This window comes from Bos indicus x Bos taurus, chromosome 3 (genome assembly GCF_003369695.1).
Source record: "Bos indicus x Bos taurus breed Angus x Brahman F1 hybrid chromosome 3, Bos_hybrid_MaternalHap_v2.0, whole genome shotgun sequence".
Lineage (NCBI taxonomy): Eukaryota > Metazoa > Chordata > Mammalia > Artiodactyla > Bovidae > Bos > Bos indicus x Bos taurus.
This window is the reverse complement of record NC_040078.1, coordinates 101,516,415-101,541,154: the sequence shown is the minus strand read 5'-3', so window position 1 is coordinate 101,541,154 and position 24,740 is coordinate 101,516,415. Positions and strand designations below refer to the sequence as shown.

General features: G+C 52.3%; 1 protein-coding gene and 1 long non-coding RNA gene across 6 annotated transcripts in view; one reads left to right on the top strand and one right to left on the bottom strand.

Annotated features, from left to right (window-relative positions):
- Positions 1 to 24,740, top strand: part of RNF220 (ring finger protein 220) — a 279,041-nt gene that overhangs the window by 234,873 nt on the left and 19,428 nt on the right. For 4 of the 5 annotated variants that reach the window (XM_027537468.1, XM_027537466.1, XM_027537467.1 and 1 more), the window contains exons 3-5: positions 6,907 to 7,039; positions 16,300 to 16,345; positions 19,850 to 19,951. In XM_027537468.1, the coding sequence (XP_027393269.1) occupies positions 6,907 to 7,039; positions 16,300 to 16,345; positions 19,850 to 19,951 (281 nt within the window). Of the gene's footprint in view, positions 1 to 6,906; positions 7,040 to 13,640; positions 13,766 to 16,299; positions 16,346 to 19,849; positions 19,952 to 24,740 lie in introns of those variants that run through there. The other variant, XM_027537469.1, reaches the window with a different exon arrangement.
- LOC113889992 lies at positions 18,427 to 24,680 on the bottom strand. The gene is made up of 2 exons (XR_003510385.1): positions 24,225 to 24,680; positions 18,427 to 20,072 (listed from the first exon to the last, which is right to left on the bottom strand). It is a non-coding gene; the product is annotated as an uncharacterized LOC113889992 (long non-coding RNA).

Sequence of the window (24,740 nt, the reverse complement as noted above, 5' to 3'; positions counted from 1 at the left end):
CTTCTCCAATGCATGAAAGTGAAAAGTGAAAGGGAAGTCGCTCAGTCGTGTCCGACTCTTAGCGACCCCATGGACTGCAGCCTACCAGGCTCCTCCATCCATGGGATTTTCCAGGCAAGAGTACTGGAGTGGGATGCCACTGCCTTCTCCGAACATATAGTAACCTTCCATAAACAGTTATTATTATTAGTGGCAGATAATGGATAAATGGATGAATGGTTATATTGACAAACAAACAAGTAAATAGAATGTGGGTATGGATGGCTATGAAGAAGTAGCTCCATGGAAGCTGAAAGGCCCAAGGTGCCTACTGAGTGGTATACAATCTTGATCATAGCAGGGAAGAAGGCTGAATACAGAGCAAGGCCAATCTGGTGTCAGGATGGGGTAGATACAGACACAAACAGCAAAACTGTGCCAGCTTCTTACTAGAGATAATGGTGACTCATCTCTTGCACACAGCCCTGATTTAACTAGAACCTCATGAAGGTGCTGAGTAAGTTATTATTATCCTTGTTTCAAGAAGAATCTCAAACTCAGAAGTGTTAAGTGATTTGCCCAAGGTCTCACAGCTAGTAAGAGGCAATCCTGCTCAAAGACTCTTGGTCTTTGGGAAGTGGAGTGGAAGCTCTTCTACTGGGACTGCAAGAGGGGAAGGGCAGGTCACACATGTGTGTATATACAAACACACGTGTATACACACACGTACTCTTTTTATTATTTATTTATTTGGCTGTGTCGTGTCTTAGTTGTGGTACACACCGATCCTTCGCAGCGTGTGGGTTCTGTAGTTGTGGCTGGCGGGCTTCATTGCACCAAGGTATGTGGGATCTTAGTTCCCCCACCAGGGATCGAACCCACGTGCCCTGCATTGGAAGGCACATTCCTAACCACTGGACTACCGGGGAAGCCCCACATAGGTACTCCTGAAAGTTTCAGCCTCTATTGCCATATATCATTAGAGTTAGCCTCCCCCTCATTTTAACCCTCCCCATTCTTAAATCAGACACCAGGCAGTCAAACTCTGCGTTTTGTGGTCTGTGGAGAAAAGATGAGGAGGTTGGGGTTTGCTCTTTAAACAAGCAGAGAGGGAAGAATGGAACCCACAGGCAACAGAACTGGGACAAAACCAAACGGGCCAAGCTGGAGAGGCAATTGCAGGGTAGGGAGTTGCAGGGCCGGAAGCGGGTTAGTGATCGAAGAAGGGTGGGCTTTCTCTTTGAATGAGACCTGCACCAGGCCTCACCATGGATGATGGGAAAGATGGCAGAGAAGTAGCAGCCCAGCCCCTGAGCTGCCTGCTCCCAGTGGCCCGCAGTTCCCAACAGAGGGGGGCAGCAGAGGGCTGATCTGGGACCCCAGGTACCTGAGGCCTTGATCCAAGGCTTGAGGCCTGGACTGGCAGCGGCCTGGCCCAGGCCAGGGAAAAACTACTCGTCTGGCGGGCTGCTCCTCAGCAGGCCTGTCCCTACTCACAACCGCAGGCAGTCACTTTCTGGTGGAGCCTGGCTGTTTTCTGGTGGGGAGGTACCCCAGAAATGGGAAGGGACCCTCTGGAGGTCCCATCCCTAGGGCGCCTCCAGGCAGGGCCTGTCTTAGCCCTGACTTTCTGCTTCCTGAGCCTGCGGTGCCTTGTGTGAGACTGTGGGTAGGCCCAGGCCCCTCTGCCGCCCTTTCTCCTCTTACTGGGGGGATACCTGTGGCAGGCGGAGAAGTGGAGGTGGCAGGCACGGCGGAGGCTGCGGCGGCGGAGGCTGCGGCGGCGGCGGCGGCGGTGGCGGCGATGGGGTGTAGGGAGGTAGGTGCCGTAATGAATGTGGACGGGAGGCGGAATGAGCGATCCATCTTTGCATGGGAGGGGAGGGGGCCGCGCGCCTCCCCCTCGACACACTCACACACTCAATCAGGCGCTGTCAGACCTCCGGCCGCCTGGCATTTTGGTGAAGAATCTCTCAGCTAAAAATTGTTGTCAGTCCCATTTCCTCGTTATCAGTGCAAGGGCTGAGGCAGCGCCCGGGGATTAGCAGAAGCGGCGAGCGCCCGCACCGCCATCCACTGCCGATAACACCCGGCCTCCCGCCTCACCTCCCCCATTCATCATCTTTAGCACTGACAGCCCATCCCAGTCCCTGTCCCCAGCCCCTCATGCTGCCCACGTCTCCCCACGATGCTGCTCAGCCTGGCTCCTGACCTCCCTGGGGAGCTAGGCTTCCTGAAGAGGGAATGGGATTCAACCTAGCGCGTCTGACCTGGACCCACCTGTGGCAGAGAGCTTTGGTGGGCTCAGGGGTAGGGGGGCACCAGCTGGAGTGAAGAATGCTCAAGGAGAAGATGCTTTCTGACAGCCTGCCCCTGCTGGGCTGGTCTGCCTACCTGCGATGCTGGCAGCAGTGTTGGAGAAGGCATTCCTGCATCAGACGGGCAGTTGGACTAAGGATTTCTGGAGGCCTCTCCAGTCTGAGACGGACTTCCCAGATTCTGGGAATTGTGGAAGGAGAGCCCGAGGATGCCTCGGAAGAGTAGGGGGTTGAAGAGTGCCTTCCCACCCCCAAAGGCCCACAGCCTCCTCCTCTGGGCCATCCCCAGCGGTTTTATGGCCCGTTTTATGGCCACTGTAATGGCCCAGGTCAAAAGCTTCAGGGAGCTGTATTCTGGGAATTATGCAAACGAGGAGCAGGCCCAGGGCCAGAGTATGGATTTTGTCATTAAACCTGGGCAGGCCATGTCGTTAGTGCAGTAAAACCCACGTCATGACCACAGGTCTCAATATAAAATTATAGGGAACACAGTGGGGGAGGGAAAGCAGGGGGCCCATGGCCATGCTGGCACCTTCCATGCTGGCACCCCCTGAGAACACGGGGATGTGATGCAGGCTGGAGGCTGCAGGGTGCCTACGCTGATCCCTGTGACTGCTCTTCCTGAAGTTGGGAGCCAGGAAGAGGACCCATTGTCCCAACAGGGAAACTGAGGCCAAGCTCGGAAAAGTAGAAGATCCCTGTGGCAGGAAAGCAGATGAACTGAGCACAGGTATATGGGAATGCTGATGCCTGCTTCCAGGTGCAGAGGGAGGAACTGGGGCTCTGGCAGCCCTAAGAACCATACCTGGTACCCCAGGCAGAGGGGGCTGAAACCCTGATATCTCTACCTCAGCTCTGATCTCATGCCCTAGATCCTAACCTTTCTCTATTCTTGTCTCTCACCATTTCCCCCTTCTGTCCCAGCCCCTACCTCAATGCTTGATTTCAACAGCCTTGTCAATTGTCCCTTAGTCACCCTCCATGCCTGCCAGCAAGCGTTACCACCCTCCTCTGGCCCCTTCCTGCTCCCGCCCATCACCACCACCACAAGCACCCATTCCTGCCTCCCTCAGCCCTGACTAAGGCTGCACAGACTGGAGTCACTGACTTTCTTTTCCAGTTTTCTCACTGGTTTGTGATCTTCTTGAGGCCAAGACTGTGTTTTCTTTATCTCTGAGCCCATTTCTCCTAGAATAATACATGACATAGAATAATTGTTTGATAAATATTTGATGAATGAATAAATAAATGAAGCAATGAGATCATGAGCCAAGTACAGGGGTCCCTGCCCAGTTCTGAGCCTCAGTTTCCCCATCTGTAAAATAAAGATAATGGCTTGCAGAATTTCTAGGGTCTCAGTCACCTCTGAGATTCTCTGGCTGAATAGAATGAGTCTAGAATCCTCACCTCCCCACTCCTAGACCAGGGCCACATCTGCCTCTTTTACTCAGAGCTGCCTTTTAGCTGTTCCCTGAATATCTGGGGCACAGCTACCAGGGCATATGATCAGCAGACCCCTTCCCCCCTAGAGACCTAGCCACACTGACTAGAGCCACCCCTACCCGACCCTGCCACACACAAAGCCTCCAGAGCAGACATCCCAGTTCTGCAAAGGTCATCTGGCTTCTGGGACAAGCAGCTCTTCATTTCTACCTCTCCTCCTTCCCTTCATCTTCTCCACTATTTTGTTTCATCACTGAGAATCTAATCTATGCCAAGTCTTTTTTCAATTGTCTATAGATTAAAAGGTGACTAAGAATGGTCCTGGAGAAGGCAATGGCACCCCACTCCAGTACTCTTGCCTGGAAAATCCCATGGACGGAGGAGCCTGGTGGGCTGTAGTCCATGGGGTCGCGAAGAGTGGGACACGACTGAGCAACTTCACTTTCACTTTTCACTTTCATGCATTGGAGAAGGATATGGAAACCCACTCCAGTGTTCTTGCCTGGAGAATCCCAGGGATGGGGGAGCCTGGTGGGCTGCCGTCTATGGGGTCGCACAGAGTCGGACATGACTGAGGCGACTTAGCAGCAGCAAGAATGGTCCTGCCCACAAGAAGCTCACAACTCATTCATTCATTCATCCCTTTGCTCCCATTCTCTGCCTGGAATTCTTCTTAGGCACATGTTAAATTTTGTTTCTTTGGTGAAGCCTTCTCTTTTTCCACTCCTCCAAACACATATCTGGGATGAATCACTCCCTCCTCTGAACTCTCAGTTGATCTAGTCTGGGCATCCAGGAGAGCTATAATCTTGTGTCAAAGGGAGATAGGTTCTTGTGTTCAGCCTGAATAGGGAACTCCCTCAGACATAGGGTTGCTAGACCTAGCAAATAAAAATATAAGACATTCAGGTAAATTTGAATTCTAGAAAAACAATGAATAACTTTTAACATAAGTATATCCTGTGCCAATAGTTGAGACATACTAAAGTGAAAGTCGCTCAGTCGTGTCCAACTCTTTGTGACCCCATGGACTATAAAGTCCTGAATTCTCCAGGCCAGAATACTGGACTGGGTAGCCTTTCCCTTCTCCAGGGGATCTTCCTAACCCAGGGATCAAACCCAGGCCTCCTGCATTGCAGGTGGATTCTTTACCAGCTAAACCACAAGGGAAGCCCAAGAATACTGGAGTGGGTAGCTTATCCCTTTTCCAGCATCCCAACCCAGGAATCAAACTGGGGTCTCCTGCATTGCAGGTGGATTCTTACCAACAAGCTATCAGGGAAGCTACAAGATGCCCAGTTGAATTTCTCATAAACAATTAATGTTATTTTTAGTCTAAGTTTCCCCCTTTTGCCATGGAAAACTTACACTAAAAATAATATTGTTTATGTGAAATTCAGCTGGGCATTTTGTATTTAATCTGGCAACCCTACCCAGTCAACCATCTTAGTCATCACTGGCGTGGACTTTATCTCTCTAAAAGCTGATTTTGACCCTCTCCAAGCATCAGAAGAAAGAAGAAGCAGGGAGAAAGATCTGACCTTAAGCTAAAGAAGCCTTCCTTCCTACAATCAGAGTTTACATGGATAGTCAGGGATGTTTCTGGATGAATAGAGCTCCTCAACCCTATGCCTATAAGCAAAGGCTAGGGGAGCACTGGCTGGGCAGAGTGGCAAGGGTGGGAGTTTAGGAATCCCGAGAAGTGCACTAGGCAAACTTCAGGCCCCTTCCTACACAGTGAGCTCTGGTTACCATCAGGGACAGAGTTTAGGCTCCCAGGGGCCCCCCAAGTCAGCATAGCCAGTGCTAGACCCATGTGTGCTTGTGTATTGGGGGCACACAATTTGAAGGGCATTTTGGAAGGGAAGAGCTCAGAATCTGTTAGACTCACAGCAGCCAGTGAGGTTATCCAAGTGAGGAGTGAGACCTGAACTGGGAGAATGTAGATTCCAGGAATACTGAAGCAGAACGGACAGGACTTGGTGGTTAAATGAATGTGGGAGGGGGAGTAAAGCAAGGAAGGGGCCGAGGGCAAAGTGAAGGTTGCTGGCTTGAGTGACCAAGTGAACGCAGGTGTCTTTCACTGAGAAGAGCACTGGGTCTTTGCTGTCGCACATGGACTTTCTCTTGCGGCGAGCAGGGGCTACTCTAGTTGTGCACAGGCTTCGCATCGTGGTGGCTTCTCTTGTTGCTCACCTGGGCTCTAGGGCACATGGGCTCAGTAGTTGTGGTGCACAGGCTTGGTTGCTCGCCAGCATATGGGATCTTTCCAGACCAGGGATCAAACCTGTGTCCCCTGCCTTGGCAGGTGGATTCTTAACCACTGGACCATCAATGAAGTCCAAGTACTCAATTCTAGATGGTTGAGTTTGAGATTCTTGTAGGACATTCAGGCATTGATGTCCATTAAGTGTTTGGCTATCGGGGTCTGGAGAACATGGGAGGGATCTGGGGCAGAGAAACGGATGTCGGCAGGGCACAGGTGGGAGTCAGAGCCAATAAGAATACACAATATGGTCCCACAGGCAGAGAGAGAAGAGGAGAGGCCATGGAAAGGAGCATGGGGAAAAGAGAGGGGCTGGGAGAGAATGCTACCCTGGCAGTCACCCTGGTCCTTTTCAGTCTTTCCCACTCGACTGTGAGTACCTCAGGGCAGGGACTAGATCTGGTTATATTCTGTGTCCCCACTGCTGTGCACTAGGCCTGGCTCAGCACAGACATCAGACAATGTTTGTTGAATGACTGCAGGAACGATCCCTTTTCTCCCTCTTTTCTTCCTTCTCCTGCTTTGGAAAGTGTGAAAGCAGCAAGGAAAGGAGTGACAGAGGAGGCCCTGGATATTCCGGGTGACGCTGTGATTAAACCAAGACCTGCTTCACTAACGTGTGAAATGAAGTGATCAAGGTTTGATTGCACAGAGCATTGATTGCGTCCTGATAGATTTCCGAGAAGGGCAGCTGGCTGAGGAGGTGCTGTGCACGGCCACAGCCTCTGGAGCTGCAAAGCGGAATAATGTTCATGGGCTCTGAGACCCTCAGGCTCACCCTTCCTCCAGGCCAAGAAGCCCTAGGAGGCAGCAGAGGCTTGGGGTGGAGGATTGGGACGTGGCGTTTCTCTCCACGTATAGCCCAGCTTATATGTCTGTCTCTTCTTCTTCCCTCACCAGGTAAGAAAAAGGCAGCAGCACTGTTTGACAGCCAGGCCCCTATTTGCCCCATCTGTCAGGTCCTGCTGAGGCCCAGCGAGCTACAGGAGCATATGGAGCAAGAACTAGAGCAGCTGGCCCAGCTGCCCGCCAGGTAAGCCACCTGCCAGAGGCCTCCACTCAGGGTTCTGGCCACCAGGTCCCAGCCTCTCACAGGCGGCAAGACCCTGCTGCCATTCTCCACCTGGCTTTCAATCCTCAGCTCCTCTGGCTGAATGGTGCTGCCTTTCTCTTCTTACTCTGTTTCCAGAGATATGAGGAGAGTGAGCTTTAAGTCTCAAAAAAGCACAAGAAAGGGGAGGAGCCTCAGAGCAGGGTGATGGAAGCAGGGACTGGGACTGGCAGCTTCCTGAGAAGTGCAGCCTGGGGTTGCCATCCACCTCCCCTATGAATCTCAAGGTGTGAAAGGTGACAACCTTGAGAACGTGCTCAGGCGTGTCTCCCTTGCTCCACCCCATCATCTTTGTCCCTGCCTGAAGGACTGGGTGGAGCCTCCTCCCAGAAGAGCCAAGGTTGTCAAAAGGAGCAGAGAAACAAATTACCCCAAAGCTTAGGGGTTTAAAGCAACCATTTCATGATGCTCATGGACTCTGTGGGGGTCAGGAATTCAGACAGAACACAGAGGGGGTGGCTTGTGTCTGTTTCACCCTGTCTGGGGCCCCAGCTGGGAAGGCTTGTTGGCTGGGAGCTGGGATCACCTGGCTCCTTCATTCACATGTCTGGTGGTTGATGTTGGCTGTCAGCAGGGACCTCAGCTGGGGCTGTAACCAAAGCACCTACACATGGCTGCTCCTTGTGGCCTGTGAGCAGGATAGCTCACAGTGTAGCAGCTGAAAGCGTGAAAGCAAAATGTTCCAGCCAATGAGATCGAAGCTGGATCCCCTTTTATTAACCTAACCTCAGAAATCACTTAACCTCACTTCTGCTATACTCTCTTGGCAGTATTAACCTACCCAGATTTTAGGGACGGGAACATGTACCCCACCTTTTGATGGAGAAGGGGCAAGCTCCTCTTACAGAAGAGCATGTGGGCTCTAGCCACTCTGGGAAATAGTCAGCCACTGGGAATAGCCTGCCCCACGATTCCCAGTCCAAAAACCTGGATCAGTTCCAGTCAGCAGACTTGACTGATCCTCCTTCCTCTACCTTCTCACCTAATCCCCCATGCAGGGTGCAGGGGCCCAGAGGTGAACCAGAAATCGTCCCATGTAAGTTGGTGTAGCCACTATGGAGAACAGTATGGAAATTCCTCAGAAAACTAAAAATAGGATTACCATATGATCCAGCAATGCCACTCTTGGGCATATACCCAGACAAAACTATAATTCAAAAAGGTACATGCACCCCTAGGTTCATGGCACCGCTATTCACAATAGGCAAACCATGGAAGCAACCTAAACGTCCAGCGAGAGATGAATAGATAAAGAAGAGGCGGTGCATATACACAATGGAATGCTGCTGAGTCATAAAAAGGAACAAAATAATGCCATTTGCAGCAATACAGAGGCTCCCAGAGATTATCATACTAAGTGAAGTTAGAAAGAGAAAGACAAATACCATATGATGTCCCTTATATGTGGAATCTAAAATATGGAACAAATGAACTTATCCACAAAACAGACACAGACTCACAGACAGAGAGAGCAGGTGTGTGGTTGCCAAGGGGGAGGGAGGGAAAGGGACGGACCTGGGATTTGGGGTTGGCAGATGCAAACGATTACATTTAGAATGGCTGAACAACAAGGTCCTACTGTGTAGCACAGGGAACTATATTCAATCTCCTGGAGTAAATCACAATGGAAAAGAATATTAAAAAAGAATGTGTGTGTGTGTGTGTATATAACTGAGTCACTGTGCTGTGCATCAGACTATATTGTGTACAGTGTGTATGGGCACAACATTGCAAATCAACTATACTTCAATTTAAAAGAAAGAAAGAAAGAAATGGTCCCACCCTCAGGAGCTCATAATAGGAGTAAGGAGAGCCAGGCATTAGCAACCTTGAGGGACGGAGACCGCTCTGTGGGATAGACAGGAGCTATGGGAGAAACAAGACGGTACTGAACCCAGCACAGAGCAGAGAAGGCCTCCTGAGGGAGCTGAGGCCTGGGCTGAATTGAAGGCCAAAACACTACTTATCTATTGCTGTGTTACAAATTCTCCCCAAACGTCATGGCTTAAAAACAGCAAAACTTAATATTTCACAGTTTCTGGGGGTCATCAATTCAGACACAGCTTAGTTGGGTAGTTGTGAGGGGTTGTGGCTTTTGGCTCAGGCTCTCAGGAGACTGCAGCCAGGATGTCAGCCAAGGCTGCAGTCGTCTGAAGGTTCCACTGGAGCTGCAGGACCCCTTCCCAGGATATTCGCTCACACAGCTGTTGGCAGGAGGCCTCAGTTCCTCGACGTGCAGGTCTCTCCATAGGGTTGCTACAGTTTCCCTGAGACATGGCGGTTGACTTCCCACAGAGGAAGTGATCCAAGAGAGAGGCTAGAGAGGAAGCCACAATGCCTTTTATGATCTAGTCTGGGAAGTCATACACTATGGCTTCTAATATATTTTATTCTACTCACTAGAAGCAGGTCAGCAAGTCCAGCCCACACTCCACAGAGGAGAATTAAACACTGTAAGTTCTACCTCTTGAAGGGAAGTAAGGTGAAAGCTGCTCAGTCGTGTCCGACTCTTTGAGACCCCACAGACTATACAGTCCATGGGATTCTCCAGGCCAGAACACTGGAGTGGGTAGCATTCCCTTCTCCAGGGGATCTTCCCAACCCAGGGATAGAACCCAGATCTCCCTCGTTGCTAGCAGATTCTTTACCAGCTGAGCTACCAGGGAAGCCTTGAAGGGGAGAGTACCAAAGAATTTGTGGGAATACTGAAAACTACCACAGAAGACTGTACTAATGATGATAATAATAGTCTTGTTGAATGCTGTGTGCCAAGAACTTTATACTAATTTATTCAGTCTTCACAACAACCACTGGTGTGTGTGTGCGCGTGTGTGCGCGCGCACTAAATTCCTTCAGTCCTGTCTGACTTTTTGTGACCCCATGGACTGTAGCCCACCAGGCTCTTCTGTCCATGGAATTTTCCCAGGCAGGAATACTGGAGCAGATTGCCATTTCCTACTCCAGGGGATCTTCCCAACCCAGGGATCGAACCTGCCTCTCTTGAGTCTTCTGCATGGAGCAGGCAGATTCTTTACTGCACAACCTGGGAAGGGCTACCACTGCGGGGCGGGGTAATAATTATTAACTCCATTTTACAGACGAGGAAACTGAGATACAGAGGGGTTAAGTGACTTCTCTAAGGTTGCACAGCCTGTAAAGTGGTAAAGAAAAGGGGTCAAAACCAAGCAATCTGACTCGAGAGCCCACACTTTTAACCACTCCCCTTCCCCTCAACAACACACACACCCAGGACTAGCCTAGAACAGAGAGGGGAAGCAACATCCTTCTGCAGTTGAGTTCCACACCTTGGCTATGCAGGAGTGCTTCTGGGTGGAGGACTTCCCAACAGAAATTGAGAACAGAGGCAGAGATGAAGGGACACCCGCCCCGCCCCGCGCAAGGGTCTGGAGAGTGGGGGCCCGAGCTCTTTCTGCCTCCTCACTGGGGGCCACACCACAGCCTAGCCCCTGTGGCCCCATCCACGCACTACCCAGGGCATCCACTTGTGCCCACATAAGTGTTCCACCCGCTCCCGTGACCCTCCGGCAATCCCTCCTGCCCCACAGCCTCTCAGAGGGTCCCCTACTTTCACATCTTTGGCTCCGGTCCATTTCTCCGCTCCCCGCCCCCCAGCCTTCACGGGTGCCCCAGCCCTCACCGTTAGCTCACGCGTCCCCCACTTCTGTGCCCCTCGTGCCCAGGCCCAGCCCAGCACCCCCTAACTCCTGGTACGTTTCCCCCCTCCTCAACCCGGTGTCTGACAGCCGGACAGCGGGATCTGCACAGCAAGTGAAATTCCCGTCGGATCGATAAAGCCGAAGCGCTGGCGGCGACGGGTCGATGGTTTTATCTGTCTCGGCCCCGCCGCGCCCGGCGCGCTGACAGTCCGACCGGCCGGCAAAGGCGTTCAAGGGCAGCCGCGCCCGCCGCCCCCTCCCCTCGCCTATACGCCCCCCCTCCCTGCGGCCGCTGCGCCCACCGGACTGCAGGCTGGACCTCCCCGCCGCCGCCCTCGTGATTTATCTGGATTTTTAATTGGAAAAAATTTGCGAATTAATTGATTTCAGGAACTTGCCAATTAACATTGTAATTGGGTGCGTGATAAATTCCCAAGGAGCGTGTCAGCTCCCTCCGGGCTGAGGGCCGTGGCGCCCGGGTGGGCGGGGAGGGCCCCCAGCCTTGGCTGCCCTTGCCCCGCCCCTGCCCGCTCTCCGGGAGACCGGAGGGGAGGAGAGGAGGTTGGGAGGGCTCGGAGACCCCCTCCCTCCTCTTCCCCACCTCAGTTCCGACCTGACAGGGGCCTTTGACCAGGTTATTTCACAGACAGGGAAACCGAGTCCTGCAGGAGGGCAGAGCCTGTGCGTGCATCGCTCAGAGTGTTCTGGGCAGAACCCAGGTGAGGGCGTCCCCAGCCACTGTGGCCTCCCCAGCTCTCTAGTCCGCCCCTCTGTCCTCTTCTTGGCTTCTGTCCTTTCTTTCCTCTCCTCTCCTCTCCAGCTGTCCCTTCCCCCTCTCACCCTCCCTTTGCCCCCACCCCCACCCCCTTCCCTCAGCCTGGCCAGCTCCTGAGTCTGTGGATGCTGCTGCCAGGGTGCTCTTCCTTCCATCGCCCTCCCACAGGGTCAGTCCCAGAGGCGTTCCTCTGGGTGGGCCTGGTTTGCGCTCTCTGCCCCCTTCTGTCCAACAGCACAGAGCATGCCCCCCACATAGCACGCTGCTATTTTTAGACACACCTAAGGGCTCACACTGGTTGGGCTTCCCTGGTGGCTCAGCTGGTAAAGAGTCCGCCTGCAGTGCTGGAGACATGGGTTCGATCCCTGGGTTGGGAAGATCCCCTGGAGAAGGGAACAGCTACCCAGTCCAGTATTCTGGCCTGGAGAATTCCATGGTCTGTATAGTTCATGGGGTCACAGAGAGTCAGACATGACTGAATGTCCCAAACTAGGGCTGGCTGGTTTTCACAGACACCAACACAAATGTATGTAGACAACATACAGTCACACACCCTCCCTCATTCCAACACAGATACATGTGCTCACACCTACCCCCTCAAAGAACCACTTCCCATGGATGCTCACCCCCACAGGCACACAGGCAGATAGACCCAGGAAGAAGAGTCAGAACTTCTGCTGGCAAAGCACTCACACTTCTCAAAACACTTGTACATTCGAGATCAGAGGCAATGCCCCCACACACTCCCTCACCTCATCCTCTCTTTACCCCTTTCAGTCCTGCACAGGCATTCCAGCTGACCCCAGGATTCAGCTAGCTGGACCAAGAACAGCAAAGTTAGATTGGGGACAGATAGTGGAGAGCCTTCAGTGCCGGAGGGTCACCTTCGAGTTGGGGAATTAGAATATCTGTGAGCTGGAGAAGCTTAATCAGAGAGCTGAGCTGTAGGAGAATCGCTCTGGAGGTGGCATGGAGCAGAATTTGGGGGTAGAAGCAAGGAAGCAAGTGAGGAAGTTAGGCAGGGTCCAGGGGACAGATGATGAGGCTCACCTAGGACAATGGCAGTGGCAGTGGGAACAGAGAAGAAAGAATGGTGAGAGACTGGTGGGGGACTAAGCAAGAGAACTTAGCTGATTACTTGTGGGGCACTTACTGACTTCGCTTTCTGACTTGACTCACAGGAACGGTGTCAATAGTAGAGATGCAGGTATCTGAGGGAAGGAGGAGACTGTAGACAGAGCTCTGGGTGCCCTGAGCTTTCTCTGGGATGGTGATAGTGTGGACGTGGACAGACAGACAGACTGGCAGGACGGTGTCAATAGTAGAGAAGCAGGTATCTGAGGGAAGGAGGAGACAGTAGACAGAGCTCTGGGTGCCCTGAGCTTTCTCTGGGATGGTGATAGTGTGGACGTGGACAGTCAGACAGACTGGCAGGAACATAGATGGGAGCTGGAGATTGATGGGCAGGTTGGACAGTGGTCCCCAAACTTCTCTGTGGCCCTCAGACAGGAGTTTCTACCCAGAAATAGGAAAGAACCTTGGACTCTTTCAGAGATCCACAGAACTGAAACTGAGGCTTGGCTTAGAGGGCCCTGAGCTCAGAGACCTTTTTCTGGAGGCTTCCTCAGCCACTCTGAGCTCTGGTTTAGTCAGTGTTTTAAAGGGCCTGGAAGGAGCCAGAGGAAGGCTGGGTGACTCTAGAGGAGAGGCGGGGTGTGGAGATGGCAGTGCCCCCACCCCCACTTAAGCCTTATTTAAGGCCGGCCTCGGTGTTTGGTTGGGTAATGAACTAGATAAACAATTCCCCAAATAGATTAAAACGAAGTGTAACTTACAAAGGCGGCTGGTGATGATGGTTTATTCCCGGGCAGCACACCATTTCTTTATTTCCAAGGATAATTCAGTGTAAATCACCTTAATTAAAAGTGTCAGCCCAGCCCATGAATATTGTACTTAGGAACGCGTTTCCTGGGTCCCAGTTATAATTTAAAACCCATGGATCACTAGGCAGCGAGTGACTGAGAAGGGAGGAAATCGTTGGGGGCGGGCTGTGGAAACTGGGAGGGACGAAGGCAGAGCCGAGTGGATGGGCTGGGCGGGAGCCTGGCTGCCAGCGGCTCGGGGCTCAGAGTTCTCCTCTCCAAGGTGGGCCCCTCACCAGACTCCTCTCTCTGGGGGAAGCAAGCACACTTGGAGGTAATCAGGTTGTTGGAGGAAAGGTAGGGAGGGCGGGGGGAGGGGGGTGCTTGCTCTGGGAGAGGGAAGGAGTCTGACCAGTCCAACTGGAGGGAAGATGAAGAGGATTGCAGGAAAAGATCCAGAGGACTGGCCAAGGGAGAGGCTGGACATCCTGGCCCTGAATGTCTTCATGTCTGTTCACCGGCAGAGTAAACGAAAGCTCAGAGTCAGCAGGGCCCTCCCCAAAGTGGAGAGAGTAAAAGAACTCAGAGCTCAGCCCTCCATCCTGAGTGTCTTTAGGAGGCAGTGGGGCCAACAGAAAAGCAGCACTCTGGACTCTCAGATAGGAACGCAAATCCCAGACCCTGCCTGGGCTGTGTGAGCAGTGAGGTGTCACCCAGCCCACCAGTCAACTCTAAAGTTTTTGTGAAGATCAAAGAGATGACACGCTTGAAGCTCCTAGCCCATGCCTGTCACATGTGGTGGGTGCACAACAATTGTTCAGTCTTGCCTCTTCCATTTCACCCTGATTCTGCTCAGAAAACACTCAGACCTCAGTCCAGGGGCCTGGTGGGAACAGTGTCATATAGTAGATGCCTCATTTCTTTCGCTGTAGGTCCAGGAATGGGGCTGGTAGCAGGGCGACAACAGCATTTGTTAGCGGAATGAAGGAAAGATAAAAGTAACAGACTCACATCTAGTTGTTCCTCAATGGCAGCTCAGTTTCCTCTCTGTATCCCTTGTGCCCGGATCAGGAGCAGGAACATGGGGACCACTTATGAACAAAATGCCACTGAACGGAACCCAGTTTGGTGGTCTCTTCCTGTCTGTGATGCCCCCACTGTGTGATCAGACAGGCAGACAGCTGGTTTTTGTTGTTTTTTTTTTAATATTTTGGCCACATCATGTGCCATGCAGGATCTTAGTTCCCTGACCGGAAATCAAACCCACAGCCCCCCCTACCCCCACCACGAGCTATTTTTACACTCAGATCTTAGTCTCAGCCTGCTGCCAAGCTACCGGCCCCTTCACTATGACGTACGTGTCTGCTTCTGTGGGTGTGTCCACGTACGGCTGCATTTGTGGCTGCCTGAGTGTTGGGCGTGTGGCAGCACACGTGGGTGTCTGTACCTGTGCATGCTTGTGTGAAGGTGGGCATGTGAGCAGCTCTTCATCCGGGCCTGGGTGACAGTTGTGAATGTCTTTAAGGACACGGCCCTGGGAACATGACTCTGCCTGCGCCTCTGTGTGCATGCCTGAACCTCGGTGTGACCACACGTTGACAGAATTATAGAGACAATGGACATGTGCATATCTGCCTTTACACCAGGGTTTCTCAACCTCAGCACTATTAACATTTGGGCTGGGTAGTTTTTTGTTGTGAGGGGCTATCCAGTACCCTCTAGGATGGTTAATCCCCTGTACCCACTACATGCCAGGAGAAAACTGCCCGCTCCCAGCTATGATGATCAAAAATGTCTCCAAGTGTTGCCAGTTGTCCTCTGGGCGGCAAATGGCCCTGGATGGAGAACCTCTACTTTATCCAGCTCTGCCTATGCCTTTGCTCACATATTAGGTGTGTCATGCCTGTCCCCGTGGGTGTTCCGTGTCCACACGGCCTGCGTGCGCCCGGGTGTCTGCCCTGGCTGTGTCTTCTGTGCTGTATGGATCTCTCGGGTGTGCTCTACCTGTACTGCTTGTATGTGCATGGGAACCCTATGGGAATGCGCTGTTTCTGCCTCCTGCCGTGTTCCAGCCGGCGCCTGTGTGTGCGTGTGTTTGTGTGCATGTGCTAGCACGTGCGTGAATGTGTGAGCACAGATGTGGTGAGCATAGAGGGGGCAGCAGGGCGGGAGGGACAGGAACAGGGATATTAATGTTTCTGAAGTGGATCTGATTTGATACGTCTTGTTCCATTGTCAGCATCTGTTTAGCGGGGATTTGTAATACTTTGTGGCTCTGGATCACTCATGCTTAGCGCTGGGATGTGGCCTTGCATACCAATTTTGTTATTAAACACAGTCCTCGCCTCCCCCACAGCCCATCCATCACCTCCCCCACCCCGGCCCCCGCCTGCTCCGAGCCACCCACCATATTTCAGGGCCCAGCTCCCACCCGCCCGCCGCGCCCGATGCCGGAGGGCCTGGGGCTGACAAATTGAATCAGGAGGAGATCATTCCTGGCCTAACGCAGTTTGCAGCATGTTGGAGGGAGAAGTGACAAGAGCCATGGCAGTTCCATCACCCCCCTCCCATAGGAGCTGAGTGCAGGCTGGGGACAGGGGATGGAGGGGAGGGGCAGGACAGGCACAATCCTCAGGGCTGACAGCATGGGTCAGGTGAAGCCCCTTCCCTCAGATCCACAAGACAGCCTGCCACGCCTCGTGTCTGTCCCCCCCGCCCGGGAGCCAACTCTGGCCCCTAACCCCCGATGGAGGCTGAGCCGAGCCGGGCAACGCTGGCTGTCTTCTCCCCCTGGGGTCTTCTTGCTGTTCTCTTGCATGCCCTGGGCAGCAAGTGGAATGGTCACCCTGTCCTCTTCTTTCTTGGCAGCAAGAACTCCCTTCTGAAGGATGCCATGGCTCCAGGCACCCCCAAGGTAGGTGGACAATTGTGTGTTTTTTCCTACCCATCCTAACATAGGCCCACCCAGAACTGGTTCCTGAAAAAAAGGAGCTCCTCTTGGATCCCCAGCTGTCGTCAGGGTTTGATCGTCAGCCTGGGGTCTCGGGCTGCCCTGTGCACTCGAGCACATGCATGCAGTCTGAGTGGGAGCTGGAGTATGCTCATCTGACTCCCTCCTCTTCCAGTCAAGATGGGGTCAAAGCCAAGAATGAACCGGGGGAGTGGGGGACCCAGACACTGTAAGTCTGGAGAGACTCAGAAGGAGGAAGGTGAGCTGCACCAGGTAAAGAAAAATATAGACATGCAGGTCAAGACAGCTGGTACGGGGCCTTACAAAGCCAGCCCATGGGATGAGTGCATGAGCTTTGTCCTGAGGGCAGCAGGGAACCAGAGAGGATGTGGGGCTCATTTGAGACCATCTGACTCTCTGAACAGACACTATGAAAGGGAAGCTTGAAAGCATCAGATGGAGAAAGGAAGAGTGAAGGACAGTGGCTCAAAAGAGGGGTCAGAGGCCTCAGCAGGATGGCATGACTCGAACCGAGAACTCTCATAGGTGGCCACAGAGGGAGACGGTACTGTGTCCTCAAGGGGGATGATGTTTTGAAGGAGTGGGGACCTGGGGAGGAAGACTAAACCCTTACCGAGTGTCCTCTTTCCCCTACCCCTCAGTCAGGTGGCATCCTATCTTAATAAATTCTCACAATGACTTGTAAAGGCAGGAATCCTCAGCCCTTTCTATAGGGAGTGAGGAATGAGTGGATGAAACTTACTTTCTGGCTATGCCACAGGGCTTGTAGGATCTTAGTTCCCCAACCAGGGGATGAACCTGCACCCTTGGCAGTCAAAGTGCAGAGTCCAAACCACTGGTCCACCAGGGAATGCCTCAGAATGGATGAAATCAGTCAGTGAGTGTGTGTGGAGCAATTAGAGCAGAAGCCAAGAACAGAGTCTGGGACTCCTGTGGGGGCGGGGTCAAGAGAAGGCCCCAGAGCCACAGAAGGAGCAGAAGAGGAACAGTGATGAGTAAGGAGGGGCACAGGAGAGCATGGTGTCCTGGGGCCCTAAGGGAAAAAAAATCTCAAACTGTCTGGGGTAGTCACATGTCAAACAGGAGGGCTGGAGAAGGAGGCTGTCGTATTTAGAGGTCTTATAGGCACAGGTGACCTCTGAGAGGGCACTTTTGGGAAAAGGAGCCAGAGTGAAAATATTACTTCCAGGGGGTTGGCCCGTCTCCCCTGCAGGCCTGTCTAAAGGAGTGGACTCCACCTCCATGCACTCAACACAGCAAGGTAGACAGAGGAGGGGCAGGGGGCCTAGCCCAGGTCTGGACAGATGCAGGCCCTGGCCAAGAAACCAAAGCCCTCCCAGCCCTAAAGGTAAAAGATGTGGGGGGAGAAGTCACACTGGCTAAGCCTAGCCCAGCCTGCAGTCTTCAATGGAAACAGGTCACCAGGTCAGGCACAACCACTGACCTGACACCTAAGCGCGGCTGGCAGGGCTAGGGACTTGACCCCAGTGAGGCCTCTGTTCAAAGCACACACACACAGACCACATTCATACTTGGTTCCCCGCATGCACAGATGCACACCCACTCACCTACCCCTAGCCCATCAGAATACTTACACAGGAAATCTTAAACATGTGCGGATTCCTGCAACCACCACCGTCTGGATTATTGATAATCAGATTCGGAGGCAATGGCCACCACTTACTCACTTCTAGATGTAAGTTCATGCCCCCAAAGCTGAGGATTTTAGGGTCTGTCTTGCGCCTTGACCCAGGCTTTAGGGAAGCAGGTCATGGATGGAAGAGGCACGAGGTATAAGGTTCAAGCAAGAGACTGAGAGGACAGGGAGAAGGAGGGAGGGAGGAGGAGGAGAGGGCGAGGGGGCCTCAGACAAGATTGATGGCCTCGTTGCCATTAAGAAAAAAATTAGCCGGTGGCGGCTATCATATTAAAGGGTGAAGAAGCCGTGAATTATTTTCTTAAAGATCTTATCGCTTACAATGATAATTTTACCTTCCAAAAGGCCACTTTTAATGAGGCGAAGAGCCAGGCAAAAAGTCATGATTTAATGCTGGGATTTTTTTTTTCAAAACACATTTTACTGCTTTTTGGTCCATGTTTAAAAAGCGCCAGTGACCTTTTTTTATTCCGTTTGCCCCAGGTGTAATTCTGAGGCCTCTCAGGGCTTCTAACCTAGAGAGAATGAGAGCGAGCACGCGCAAGCAAATGAGCTCAAGCTTTCTCCTGATGGAGGGGCGGGGGCCCCACAATGTCGTCCCTCCTCAGCATCCTCCTTGGGACCAGAGGAGGAGGACATTGCCTGAAAGTCCACCTCTTCTCTGAGCTGGGAGCTGAGGCACTCACTAGGCCTTCCACTGGGCCAGGGTGGGTGAGGAAGGGGCTCCGAGTTGCAGGGAATCCCACCCCAGGCCCTGCCCGGCCTCCTCCCCAATCCAGCTCCTGGGCTGAGGCCGAGTCAGGGAGCCCTGCCAGACCAGCAGCTGCCCCCTCCCCTCCCAGGGCCCTCAGGCGTGAGGATGTGCAGCGTGGCCACCGCATGCGGGTCACATCCTAAGGCTCAGTTGGAGATGAAGGATAAATGGCTGCTCCATCTTTCCCAGATTGCTTTCTTTGGGCTGTCACTGGCGATTTGGCATGGTTTTCTAGGCTGGGGAGGCCTCCGAGGGAATTGTATGCTTCCGGCTCAGAGCTGTGCAGGCTGGAGAAGGTGGAGGGTGGGGGGGCTGCGGGAAGTATGGATTGCTTTCAGGCCTCCAGGCCCCCAGTTTGCAGCTGAACAGGCCTTGGCACAAGCCAGCAAGAGCAGGCTGAATGTGCCATGTGGTATTTAGAACTGTGGAGCTCGCGAAGTTTAAAGCAGACAGTTTATTAATCTAAACTGCGGGCGTATGTAGAAGAGGCCATGTGGGATTGACACAGGGGGGATTACTTTTGCTGTGGTTTTTGCTGGGATCACCGCCACAGCACAGGGAGAAGTGGAGCCAGCGCACATCCCTAGCTGCATGGAGGAAACTCATACATAATATTTAATTTACTTTCTCCATAGCGGGGCTGCCACCAGCCTGTATTAGGGGCAAGCACAGTGGCAGGGATGTGGCTCTACCCCAACCCTTCAGGGTCCCAGAGTCTCTGCTCCCTACGGGAAAACAAAGCCTATATAGCCTCAGCCCCCTGGGAGGCCTGCCCCACAGGGACAGAGATTAGTTGGGGTGGAGGAGACTGGACCCTCTCCAGGGGCTTCCACCCATCCCCAGGATCAAGCCATCCTCTCCCACAACCAGACTCCGGGGCCTGACCACATGCCTTTAGAATCTCAAGTGTAGCCTCCACCCCTCTGCCCTCCTTTTCTTTGCCCCTCTCCTAAAAGCGCCATAGGACCCAACACCCTAGGGGATGGACTGTAGGTCTCACTCAGCCTGAGGCCATGTGTCCTTTTTCTTCTTTCAGTCCCTCTTGTTGTCCGCTTCCATCAAGAGGGAAGGAGAGTCTCCGACGGCATCACCACACTCGTCAGCCACCGACGACCTGCACCACTCAGACAGATACCAGGTGAGCAGGGCAAGCTGGGCACTTGGATGAGTCCGTCAGAGTTAACCCAGTTAACTCCTCCTCTCCCCAGAAGATGGGCGGGGGACTGAACTGTGTTTGGTTCCCGTTGTGTGTAATGACCCTAAGTGAACCAGAAGGCACAGGTGTCATGGAACGTGCCTTACATAGACAGACTTTAGGGAGAGATGCCAAGGTCATCTGGGCCTGGATAGGCTCTTCTGAAGCATCCCAGCCATCTGCCCTCTAGGGTTCAGTGTCATCAAGGACCCAGGGATGTGGCCCAGCATCACCTAAAGACTTCACACTTCAAAAACCAGAATCCCCTGAGCCATCAATTCTGCCAGACCATAGTGTTGGGCATGGTGGGGGTAGAATACTGCCTGTGAGTGCCTTGGGCAAACAGAATAGGAATAACCATACAATCCTCAAGCAGCAAAGCAGGAGGGGATTTAAGGGGAACATTCCAGCTTATCCAGACCTTCTTTGTGGAGGGAAGGAGAAAGGGCTTCCCTAGAAGCTTGTGTCTGAGAAGAGACAGAGCCCCACCTGCAGGAGCCCATCAGAGGGTGTAACACAGAGCCTGCTCCAAGGAACATGTGCCTAAATGGCAGTGGGGCTTCTCAGGGAGCCGTGATGTGACAAGAGAAACGCAGCCCTGACTAATGCAAAGAAACAAGGTGGCAGGGACCTGTCATCTCGGGCAGGGAACCAGGGTCACTGAGGGCACTCAGGAAGCCTTTCCTGGAATTTGAGGTCTTCTCTCTGGGTGCCTCTTCCTCCCCACTGACACAGCCTGGCATCAGGTACAGAGCTTGGTGAGTGAAATACCACGTACAGACTGTATACCAGCTTCCACTGGCACCTCCTCTGTTCGATGCTTCTGTATGCGACTCAAAGTACAGAGCCCAAAGTTTCAGCTCTGGGGAGGGATCCCTACTCTTGTGACCCCTAGTTTAAGAAAGGCAGTCAGTCCTTACCTAGACAATCCTGCTTCGAGATGGAGCAATGACCCAACTTGAGGAAATTCTGGGATAGGGAGATAGGGCTCCATCCCAGAGAATTCCACTCCCAAGGGAAACAGAGCCCTGCTTTGGAGGCTCTTCTGTCTACTTCAGCCACAGCATCAGCCCCACTATTTGCTGAGCCAGGGAGAGTAACCATCAGGCACAGATATGGCACGCTAGACACAGGCTAGGTGTGCTAAGGAATGGCACCAAGGCCTCCAGGGCCATACACATTGATTTAGATTCAACCTGTATTTCCAGCTTCCATTCCTAATACTGCCTGCTATGAACCCTGTGGTCTATGGTCACCAGATTAATGCTAACCACTCTTTGGCTGTGCCATTGCTTTCTTGCCTCTGTGTGTTTTTACACATGCTGTTTTTAATGGGATTATTTTACCCCACCCTATCAAATCCTATTTATTCTTCAACAAACTGCCCCAATCTCCTCTGCTCTAGGAAGCCTTTCTGGACTAGCATTCTCTTCTCATGACCCCTGCGTGTCCCTGTCATTGCTCTGATCACCCTATACTGTGATCACCCATTTAATGTTTCCGTTATCTGCTGCTGCTACTGCTGCTAAGTTGCTTCAGTCGTGTCTGACTCTGTGCGACCCCACAGACGGCAGCCCACCAGGCTCCCCCGTCCCTGGGATTCTCCAGGCAAGAATACTGGAGTGGGTTGCCAGTTCCTTCTCCAATGCATGAAAGTGAAAAGTCAAAGTGAAGTCGCTCAGTCGTGTCCGACTCTTAGCGACCCCATGGACTGCAGCCCACCAGGCTCCTCCGTCCATGGGATTTTCCAGGCAAGAGTACTGGAGTGGGGTGCCGTTGCTTTCTCCGTTCCGTTATCTACAAGTATATAACAAGCCATCCCCAAATTTAGTGGCTTAAGACAACTTTGATTTCTCATGATTCTGTCGGTTGACTAGACCTTTCCTCATTCATGAAGCTCATTCAGCTGGAGGACTACCTGGGCTGGAAAGTCCAAAATGGCCTGACCACATGTTGGGAGATCAGGGATGTTGATTTTCTTCCATATGATCTGTCATCCTCCAGTAGGTTAGACTGACTGCCTTACTTGGCAGTCTCAGGGCAGTGTCATGCCAAGAGGGTGAAGGCCAAAGATGCAAGGCCTCTTGAGGCCTAGACTCTAGAACTCACCCATCACTTGGCAGAGCAAGTCACAGGGCTAATACATAATCAAGGCATGAGGAAATGCAGCTTGTGATAGGAGGAACTGTGAAGAGTTGTGAACATACTTTATCTATCATGATAAGACTCACTCTTGCATTAGATTGGGGTGGGGGGGTGCTCTCTAAGGCAAAAACGTCTTATCCTTCTTTACTCCCTGCCTTTACTCAACCATGTATCTAGTACTCATGCTCAGTTCAGTGTCCTTGCCTTCAAGGGGTTAGATTTGCAGATAGATAATTTCTAAGTACTTTAAATGCTATGCGGAGAAGGCAATGGCACCCCACTCCAGTACTCTTGCCTGGAAAATCCCATGGACGGAGGAGCCTGGTAGGCTGCAGTCCATGGGGTCGCTAGGAGTTGGATACGGTTGAGCGACTTCACTTTCCCTTTTCACTTTCATGCACTGGAGAAGGAAATGGCAACCCACTCCAGTGTTTTTGCCTGGAGAATCCCAGGGACAGGGGAGCCTAGTGGGCTGCCGTCTATGGGGTCGCACAGAGTCAGACACGACTGAAGCGTCCTAGCAGTTAAATGCTATGATGGGAGTGTAAATAAGTTTCTAGGAGAGCACAGTGGAAAGAGAAAAATCAGAATAAGATTCACAGAGGAGGTAATGACTGAACAGAATGAGCAGGAGTTCACTTTGGTGGACAAGGAAGAAAAGATATTCCCGACCAAGGCAACACTATGTGCAAAGGACACAGGTGTAACACAGAATGATGTATCTGGGGACCCACCAGCAGCTCAGTTTTGTTAGAATGTAAAACACAAGGGGAACTGGTAGAAGGTGAAGCTCGAATTCCCTGATCTATACACAATGCCTGGCATGTAGTAGTTGCTCAATTATGTTGTTTAAAAAAAATCATCAAACTTGGCTTTGAAATCAGAGGGGACTGGTTTCTGCTTTGGATTCCCATTTACTTAGCCCCTGCTGGGTTACCTAACCCTTTAACCATTACCTCACTTTACCCTCATAGCAACTGTGCAAGCTAGAATTCACTGCCCCAATTTATTGCTAAGGAAACGGGCCTAGAGAGAAGTGACTTTTCTAAACACACATATATGTGAAGAACCAAGTCAGGCTGAGTCTGTCTGGCCCTGAATCCTAGGTTGCTTCCCAGCCCTCCAGTTGGGCTCAGGAACTTCCCTCATAAACATCCTCCTCTCCTTCCTACGGATTTCTGACGCATGCCAGACCCTGCGCTGGGTGACTGCACGGAGATGAGCTCCCAGGGAGAAGGGACAGGTCCAAACAATCAAAATATCCAAATTCAAAGTGAAGCCAAGGGACTGTGAAAACTAAAGAAGCAGCAACTAACCCAACATTGGGGGAAATGTGAAGTCTTCCCACCCAGACTCCTGTAGGATGAACAACAGTTAACCAAGCAGGGAACACGGGTGCATGGAGAATAATCTAGCCCAGAGTGCAGAGTATGGAGTGCTCAGAGAGCTACAGGTAGCTCTGCAACGCTGAGTGTCAGGAAGGCCAAAGGAGAGAGCAGGAATGGTAGGAGTCTGGAGAAGCAGGCAGAGCCGAACAGAGATGACCTGTATGCAGATAATCTCAGTGGAGAACCACTGAAAGATTTAAAGGGGAAGAAGGAAAGAGGGTCAATTTTGCATGATAAGAAATCACACTGCATGTAGTGTGAAGGATAGGGTACAGAGAAAAAAGCTGGAGATCAGAAAGCCAGATGGGTGACAGCTGCAAATTTAGAGAGCTCAGTTAAGATTATGAACTACAGCAGTAAATCCCAGATAGGTATAGCGACTGAAAAAACACTCAGGGATGTCTTGCCTATGCCAAGTGCTGTGCCGAGCTCTGGGTTCACTCATGACTCACTCGAGGTCCCGTCCCTGGAGTGGTCTGATAAAAATCTGTATAAGCCATATTGAGGGTAGAGATTGAAGTAGAGAGGAAATGATATTTTTCAAACAGGTCTAGAAGGCTAAGTAGGAGATACACAGAGGTGGAGATAAGAAGGTTTAAAAGACCTTTAAAGGTAGACTCTCTAAGATGAGAGAAGAATTGAGCGCGAGAAACTGAAGGAGGGTGGGATCAAGGACGACTCACTTTCAAGTTTCTGGTGTGGGCACACCAGAGTGGATGGTGGTATCCCGTTAGGAACTGAGAATCCTGGAGAAAAGCACTTGTTTGAGGGATGCTGGGTTCCAACTCGTGGGTGTGCGTTACCAGTAGCAGCTCCAGGGGTTGTCCAGGAAACAGCTGAAATGTTTGGAATCCTCCAGTGTCCAGACTGCTGGGGGCTGGACAGTTGGGACTTACGGTGGCATGACCTGCGGCGATCAGGAAGTCCTACGCCACCTCCCCAGCAAAGGGGTAGAGGCGCGGGAGGCGGGAGCCGGGCGGGGCTCCGGGACGGAAGAAGCCCCGCGCTAGGAAGGGGCGTGGAGTTGGGTGGGAGGACCTCGCAGCCACTAAAACCGGGGCGGGTTGGTTTTGGCGGGCGGTGGGAGGAACCCCTGGGCGGCCTCAGCCTGTTGCTGCCCGAGTGCGAGCAGCTGTTTCCTGGTCCTGGTCCGGCAGACCCACCCCTCCACCCGCCACTTCTTGAACTTTCACCCCCGG